The sequence below is a fragment of the Ipomoea triloba genome, chromosome 3 (genome assembly GCF_003576645.1).
Source record: "Ipomoea triloba cultivar NCNSP0323 chromosome 3, ASM357664v1".
Classification (NCBI taxonomy): domain Eukaryota; kingdom Viridiplantae; phylum Streptophyta; class Magnoliopsida; order Solanales; family Convolvulaceae; genus Ipomoea; species Ipomoea triloba.
In genome coordinates, this window is record NC_044918.1 from 16700150 (window position 1) to 16708785 (window position 8636).

General features: G+C 37.6%; 1 protein-coding gene across 2 annotated transcripts in view; it reads right to left on the reverse strand.

Annotated features, from left to right (window-relative positions):
- LOC116013753 overlaps window positions 1-7980 on the reverse strand; it is a 9438-nt gene extending 1458 nt beyond the window's left edge. Inside the window, exons 1-16 of one of the 2 annotated variants that reach the window (XM_031253668.1) lie at window positions 7880-7980; window positions 7600-7676; window positions 7118-7507; window positions 6386-6898; window positions 6030-6297; window positions 5279-5577; window positions 4183-4365; window positions 3280-4017; window positions 3098-3192; window positions 2937-2996; window positions 2761-2849; window positions 1532-2125; window positions 1380-1454; window positions 1083-1153; window positions 945-1002; window positions 127-367 (exon numbers count right to left, since the gene is read on the reverse strand). In XM_031253668.1, the coding sequence (XP_031109528.1) occupies window positions 127-367; window positions 945-1002; window positions 1083-1153; window positions 1380-1454; window positions 1532-2125; window positions 2761-2849; window positions 2937-2996; window positions 3098-3192; window positions 3280-4017; window positions 4183-4365; window positions 5279-5577; window positions 6030-6297; window positions 6386-6768 (3154 nt within the window). In that variant the 5' untranslated portion in view covers window positions 6769-6898; window positions 7118-7507; window positions 7600-7676; window positions 7880-7980. The remainder of the gene's footprint in view (window positions 1-126; window positions 368-944; window positions 1003-1082; window positions 1154-1379; window positions 1455-1531; window positions 2126-2760; window positions 2850-2936; window positions 2997-3097; window positions 3193-3279; window positions 4018-4182; window positions 4366-5278; window positions 5578-6029; window positions 6298-6385; window positions 6899-7117; window positions 7508-7599; window positions 7677-7879) is intronic. The other variant, XM_031253667.1, reaches the window with a different exon arrangement.
- Window positions 7981-8636: the final 656 nt, after the last annotated feature.

Below are 8636 nucleotides of genomic sequence, written 5' to 3' on the forward strand. Positions count from 1 at the left end.
CTTTTCCCCCCCCCCCCCCCCCCCCCCCCCCACAGTTTATCTCACACAAATACACATTCTGCATTGCATACACATGCAAATATGAATAATATGCTCTTGGACTAAAGAATAACAAAGGAAGAATACCTGAAGCTCTAGCTTCTCCAGAACTGCCTGGTTCGCCATCAGTAATAGAATCTATTTGTCCATCACCAAGGTGGGATATCCCAGAAAGGAACATGTCCTTAAATAAGGACTCAGTAAAGCAGCTCTTACCAGTCTCCTCAAATTCTTGGTATCTTTCCAATGTTCGCTTAACAAAAGCTATTGCAGCTTGTTTGGCAATTTTCCCACTTTTCATCCCATGTGCATTGCGACCACAACAAGCCTATTAATAAAAGCAAAGTTCACAATAATGAAACCATCCTACTAAAATGAAGAGTTTTCTAATGTTTATTTTAGAAACTAGACAACACTTGGGATGTATTAAAAAGGAAATTTGGAATATTCAAAACTTCAAAACTTGATAGAGGCTTAGATAAACAAATAAAAAACTAGAAACATAAATGCTAGAAATAGAAAAAGTTGAACCCCATGAGATCATTTAGAGATTAAATGAGATACCAATGGAAGAAACACTGACATTTTTTTATAAAAAAACTCCAACTGCATTTACCCTAGATTTGATTATGCATTTCCATCCTAAACAATTACTAATAACATCAATTTGAATTTTGATTCATTAACCAGACAACCATTAATAACTACATTATATAAAAACCCTCGGAAAAATATACTCCCTCCATCCAATTTTTATAAGGGGTAATTGTGTTGGTGTTTAAATTAGGAAAGTGGACATTATTTTGGAACGAACCAAAAAGAGATGGTAGAAAAAATTAAGTGGCATGGAGGGAGTATATTCATTAAATTTCAGATAATGGAGGATAGAGAACATTCAATATTACCATATATTTCTTATAAGCCATCTCTACGAGTTTGTCAAGAGCAAGCTGTTCAAAGTCCCTATAACATATGAAAAAACTTGATTATGCAAAGATCATGCAGAGATAATATAACAGATCATAAAGCATGCATATCCTTACTTCTCTTGACACACTCGTGTCTTATCAGCATAGTTCAGCAGTTTGTGCAGCATACCATTTTTTTCAGAAACCTATAAATTAAAAATCAAAGATACAGTAAATAATTGCAACCAACAAATTTTTCGAAGTGTAGTATCCAAGGAATTATGTGTATTTCCATTCCTAATTCAGATATTAGTCACGCCTTAAAATTTGACAGAAATAAAGAAACTAGAGAGGAAGGGAGGGTGCGGGGAGGGGAGGGGGGATGGAATTATTTTGTCAGCCATATCTAATACATTAACTAACAGATCATACCAATTCCTGGTGCTTCTGGTCTAATCTACTGATGTCTCCACTAATTTCTTCGCCCCCACTCTGTGTCATGCCAGTCTGCATCAAGAAAAACTATCAAGGAATACAAGGGCAGAGTATAGAGTATAATACTGACAAGGTGAGTTAAAACCTACATCTGGTTCTGGGTAGATTCCGATATATTGAATCTCCAGGAGAAGTCTCTCATTTATTGACATTTTATTATACTGATAATCAGTACAAAGAACATCAGACATCATCGCTTTGTCTGGCAGTAGGCCATTTTGGGAATGATTATAATCTGATAAGAACTGGGTCTCTGTAACAGGCGTGATTTTGCTATCCAGACTATGGTCTGTCTCATCAAATGAATTTCCATTAGCATTTTTCCTATAGCCATTAGAAGCAGGGTGTCTTGAATCACTGCTGTACAGTGTTCTTGTATGGAACATATCCAATTCTGAATCCATGTCTAGATCAAATGTAGGCTGGTAAACATTGAACTTGGGATCTTCAGTTCCAGTGTAAGATAATTCTTCACCTGCTGCTTCAGGGATTAGAGCCGCCATCAGTCTCTGATAAAGGGAGACCTCAGCAGACTTCATTTTTCCTGAAGCTTCATGTTCTGCACTAAATTCAGCAGTCCTTGATTCACCCCCATCTCCCTCAAAACCATTTGGAAACATATTCAACTTGCCTGCCTCAGTTGTTACTGGGGTTGCTGTTCCCACGGCATTTCTACCATTTATCTGGAGAAAGGAGCAGAGATTGGAATATTGAAACTCAAAAACTCCAAAAATTAGTTAAATGCCTTTTTCTTAGAGATTGATTTAGTCACATTCATAAGAGCTAGTTCATTTATTTTTTATTTTGTTATTTTTATATTTTGTAGGGAGAAGGTGGAGATAAAATCATCTGACAAAGTTTATATAAGCACAGCTAAATGTGTCACCCAATAGGCACAAACTACTACTAAGAGGAAGCCAAATGAGAAGCTATTATAGAAATGACATATTCCCTCCATCCATTTTAAATAATGAAGTTCACTAGGTATGGAGATTAAGGGCAGTAAAAATTGGCAGGCATCTTTAAGAGTGCTGTTTTAAGTAATGTTTCGGTAAGTACTTGTCAAAGTAAATTTCAATTTGAGAATATCGTAAATGTTAACTACTTTACAAGGCTCTATTGTTTCAAAAGGTATCATGTAAAATGGGAATTCATGAGGGTAGCAATGCATGAATTCTCATTTTTCTGACAGAAGACAGAAGTGTACACAATTTTCCTTTTTTTCCTATAGAATCTGTCTTGTTAGGAAACAACAAAGTATAACTACAGCATGCATGGTGTAAACAATATTCTTAGGCAAAATAGAACATGCAATTACCTGTTGATTCAAAAAGGCAATATCTATGTCTGATATAAAACGAAAGAGTGACTCCATCCGCTTCCAGAATGGGCTGGAAAGTGCTTGAGCTGCAACATGTTAAATCAGTAGGTCAATAAGAGTGTATAAGACAGTGTGACAAGGAATCTAAAACAAAAGTTTCAGTAATAAATTACCAGTGTTGGTAACATCATTTGCAGCAGCCAATAACTCTTCTTGTCCATCATCAGAACCAACTATGGAAAGGGAAAAAAAGAGTAAATAATAACAAAGTGACTACTGTCCTATATACGCAAATGCTCCTTGGTTATTAGGTCCAACTATATGCTACAATTACCTAGGAAATCTGCTGCAGCATTAATTGTTGATTGCTTCTGACGTTTATAAGCCTTGCGATCAGAGAGCTTCCTTGTGGGAGGACGACCTGCTTTGCTGCATGAGAAGTCCCATAAAATTGTCAACGGTAACACAAACAAGTACTAAGAACCAAAATTATAAAGCAGTAAAAAAAGTCCCAACCTCTCAGTTTTATCAAAACTATTTCTAGAGCTTCTTAGTTGTTTTGCTGTCCCGACATTCCCAAGCTTTTCTACAGTTAAAGGCATGAGGGACCCACTGGAAGTAAAACTGCGACTGGACCTCCCTTGCCTACGTACACCATCACCATGCTCATCCCCACCTATCAACTTATTTTTTCTTGGTGGTAGCAGTAGATTTGACATCTTTTGGACATTCAACCCAGCTTTTCCATCCACCTCATCAGACCTCTTGCTCTTATCTTTGGACTTGGTTTCAGCAACACCTGACTCCTCACTTTCAGATGCAGCTGAGAAGTTGTCACTTTTTAATTTAAGCTGCTGAGGAGAAGAGCCAGACAATCGCCTTTCATTACCAGCCACCTCAGCTGAATTATCAGGGGCAGGAGTTTCACCATTATTGGAAACAATAGGAAAATTAGTTCTTCTTGCTGTCCGAGAGCTTTTCTGCGGCCTCTGGCTGGCCCACTGACCAACAGGCGGTGATGAGGACCTTGCTGAAGCCGTGCGTTTACGATTACCAGCTGCAGAAGTCAAGGGAAGTTTGTTTGTACAATGAGAAACTTCCCAATCATTAGCAGCTGCAGCACGTTGAACCAGTGGAGCCAATTTAGGTGCAACACCTGCACCTGATCGTGGTGCCCGAGCAGCTCCATTCAACTTTGAGCTAGAGGTAGGGCTACCTGAGCTCAGATCTTCTCGAGCAGTTGCCTTGCTTGTGCTGGATGAAAAGAAGAACGCCACCATGTAATTAAAAATCACAGAGAATCATAAACAAAGGTAATAACTACTTTAAATAAAGCACCCCAAAGAACATTATTAAATTAGAGAACATTTTTCAATTGCAATCAATTGAAGTAAATGGAATAATCAATTATTCCCATACTTGTTGACAGCTCTAACATTTAGCTTTTCTTTCTCTGAACCAATTGGGCGATCTCTTCTATCATGGAGAAGAAGACCATTATCCTGTTCAGCCTTGGAAAATGAAGAACGCACAGCAATGGAAGCTTGTGGCGAGGTAGCATCAGCTTTCCCCAGTCCAATGCCTCCCGTATTAGTTCCATGCCTACATTCAGATAATAAGAGAACATATAAATTAAAAGAAGGTCATTGCATCTAAGAGGCATCTTACATTCTTCTAATTAAACTGAAAAGTATAATTCTATTGTACCACCAAACCTTTTGTTCATAAGGACTCAGATTCATTCCCCGCCCCCACATGTTCAGACTAGTTGCAATTCTCAAGCTTACATTTTACTATTCTATCTACAGACTACAAATGACAAACGGTCATCTCTTTTAAAGTGAACAGCTCTGGGGTTCAAAGAACAGAGATCCTACAATGAGTTGATTGGATTTCAAATTAAGTTCAAACCACCAAAGAGAGAAAATAATAATTAAAATGATGAAATGAAGGAAGCACTCAAAATCAATTTTTTCTCGAGTGAGTCAAGCAACTTTATATTAACAATTAACGTAAAGCAAAAACATATGCAGTATCACACCCAACAAAGTCACAAACTGAAAGCACACTTTTCTGTGAATCCACCAATTTTATGAGCTCCTCATCATGCCCTGGCTAAGCAATAGAGCACAAGAATCCAAGTTGAAACATCCATACAATATAAGAAATCTGATGGTCATATTTTTCTTTTCTCCATTACAGTTATATACTTTGGGATCTGAAAGGATTGGTAAATAGGTGTGACATGTTTACTTCTCATACTGATTCATGCAGCATAGCTAAATCAAATTGACACGTTCAAAGCTACAATAGCAGATAAACCCTGCCTTCTCTATTCTGCTGTAAGAATCTTTCTGAGGTAACTATATGAACCAGAAAATTTAGGAACTAGAAGCAGAGAGAAATTTGTGGACTCACCAACCAAATAGAAAAAGAAGAAGAAGCAACAATATCAAGAATTCAACTGATGCATTCAAGCCAAGGGAATCAATAGTTACATGAGTTGCAATTTTACCTGAAGCTGTGGTTTTCACTCAATCTTGAACGAGCATCAGCAAGAAGTCGTGGCTGCATTCCTTGCTTGGGTTCCCGGTAGCCATCAATTGGTTTAGTTGCAGCAGAATTCACGGATGCATCTGGCTTTATTCCAGAACGCTTTTTCTTCATCCTTGATTTCTCCCAACCTTCCATGGCAATAGATGTTGGCGTTCTATCTTCACCCTGAACAGTGTTACTGTTGGGAAGTCTCAATAAGTCCCTATCCCTATCAAGATTCCCCGAAGGCCTTGCAGGAGTGTTTGGGCGTACATCGGTCTACATTGACAAAATATATCAGTCCTTTCATGAAAAAGATTGAAATTGGTTTATAGCATACCATCATGATGAAAGAAGAGGTATCAATAAGTGGAAGATGGACACCATCTAAAATAATTTCACTTGAAATGACTGAACAAAAAGCAGAAATCTAAAATTCTAGCACAAAAAGGAGATTCAATATTGATGCTAGAGTATATATGTTCTATAGCCGCTCACCATTTATTGGAGGTCATTTACAGCAAATTTTCCCAAGGCCAGGCAAACAGTAAATAAGGAAGAAAAGGATAAAATAAAATTTTGATCAAAACAAATCAGCTAAAATAGGTCACATACCAAGTCTTGTCCAAGAAATATGACATCCAACAAAAGGCGAAACAAGACATGACAAAATAATAATAATAATAATAATAATAAATTAAAATATCAAGTGTTCAGAGCCTTGGATCTACCATAGAGGTTCTGGTACGTTTGCTTGGAATGGCAGTTTTGGCCCTTTCATCTGACTTTTGCTGCTCTACTTCAAAACCACCCATATTGCTATGGCTTTGAGTCCCCATCTTACTAATGCCTGTCCCAGAAGCTAACCGTTCAGTTGAAAACAAGGCACTGTTTCTGTCATTAGATAAGACATCTGAACGGGATCTTTTCCTTGATGGAACATTTGGGAAACATTTCTGGAACACAGATGAAGATTCGTAGAATATCTTCCCACGTTCCCTGATATATTGTACATTGTATAAAATATCACAATTGAACTCCATGCAGTAAAGAAAAAACCAAGAGAAAAAGGCATTCAGGAAACTACCTAGCCCTACTGCAGCTTTCTCGAAGACCTAACTTTAGCCGTCTAACATCCTCGGGTGAGGAAGAAGATAATGTTTTGCCTTTTGAAGACACAGACGGAGAATCATCCAGGGGTACACCAAGAGCTAGACTCGTAAGTCGCTTAAAATCTATTTGTTTCAGTTTGTGTTCAGTTACCATTGCTTTTGGATCAATACGTAAACACTGAAAGAATTTGACAACATCTCCCTGTGTTGCACCTGAACTACTTCTTGTCATGTTTGGAAGAGAAGATAAGATTGGATTCTCCATGTTACTTGCTCCATAGGATCCACGCTGGGCAGATCCATATAATGGCCTATCTGGACTACTGGAAGTGAGATCATACTTATTAGATGCAGACATTGCATCAGTTCCCGAATGCTTTCCTTGTTATACACCCCGTTAGCACAGTTTTGCATGGCAATGCTGTTCAACAACTGTGCATGAATACCAAGCACATACCCGTGACAATAAAATTAGGGTTACAATGTCCCTGCAAAACAAAGATTCCAGCAAAACATGAGCCCCATTCAGAATAAGTTGTCAAATGCAATTAAGTGGAGTATTCATGAAGTGCAATCATATATCTAAGTACAAATTATTTAAGGCTAATGAGCTAATCCCAAAGAGTATAGGCACTTGACAAGCATAATAAATGTGGGAGCTGCTGCCTATAAAATTGATGAGTTAAGTAGCTAACAAAATATTTCACCTGTCAGCTTTTACCAATCCCACTGATGAGCTACTCAGCTACCAGCTACAAGACTACTGCATATTGAATGAAGGTGAAAACTATAATTGACTGCTAAAAACATGGGTTTCCCATAGCAGCACCCAATTGGTAGTTGGATTCAATATTTCCAAAATCAATTTCAGCTTTTCTTTAGCAAACATTCATCAAATGCCAAACATGAAACAAATCCTCAAAATAAATCAAAATTCAACCTTAATTCTTGCACTAAAGCTATTCAAATAGCACTAATCAAGATATCCACTCATTATCTATACAGTTCCTCTCTAACAAAATATGAAACCAGCATCCCAGATTCCATTCATTGGAAATGCTCGGATTGGAGCCCCACAAATTTCACACTCCAACAATCTAGCTTGACCAAATGAAAATAACATCATAGTCAAAATTTATGAAATGAAATTAAAATAAATTAAAAATTAATAATAATAAAATAATCATACCTGGTAACTTTCCACTGTATATACACTCTAAAGCCTGAAGAACCCGCGTGATCTGTACAGCCTCTGATGTCAAAATTCTGAAATGATAAACAAAACACAATCACAATTGAGATTAGTTGAGGGTTCAATTAGGGTTTTGACGAGCTCGAAATTTAATTAGCCCCAAAAAAATAATTATTGGATAAATTCAAAAACAGAGAATATTACTTTATAGATGTGCATATACAAATCGTCTATGCATGAAATGCATAGATTTTAATATAGAGAGAGAAATACGTACACGGACGTCGAAGGAGTCGTTGATCGGTGGAAGAAGGTCGTCGTGCTCGTCGAGAGTCGATCGAGAAATATACGTTGGATCTTTTCTTTTTTCAGTCTTTGAGTCTCTTTGCTCGTTGGATTTTTCGGCCCGGTTTTAATTCCGTTTTTGGGCCCAGAAATGACCCTCTTGTGTCTTGTGGACCAAATTGCCACAGTGCTACTGGCGGTCCAAATCCAGCACTGGCCCGCCCAACCAGGATTTTGGGTACCCGAATTTTTTGGGTGTCCTAAAAAATCTATATTTGTAACCCAATATTTTGTGTTTGGAGGCGTACACTTGCATTTATTGGGTGAATCCTTATAAATAATTCGGGTATGATAAACCTTTTTTTTTTTTGAGGAAAGGGTATGATAAACTTAGTCGCTCTTTTAACTATTTTTTATGGTTCAAATTAAGAAGGATGATGAAGGCTAATAGGCCTATCTTAAGAAGTCACAATGACCATGAAATAGATTGTTCTCAGATTGTTCCTACAAAGAGTCGAACTTGAAATAGATCAGTCGTACGGGGAGTAAAAAGTCGAACACGGGGAGTCGAGAGTTGAACAAGAGTCGAACTAGGGATATAAGAGCATAGCGAGTCGTAAGAATGATGGGAGTCGAGATTCGAACATGGTGAGTCGAATCAAGGAGTGGGAGTCTAACTACAAGAACATAAAGGGAGAGAGATTTTTACACTTCGACTATTCGCTACACATTTAAAAAAAAAAAAAAAA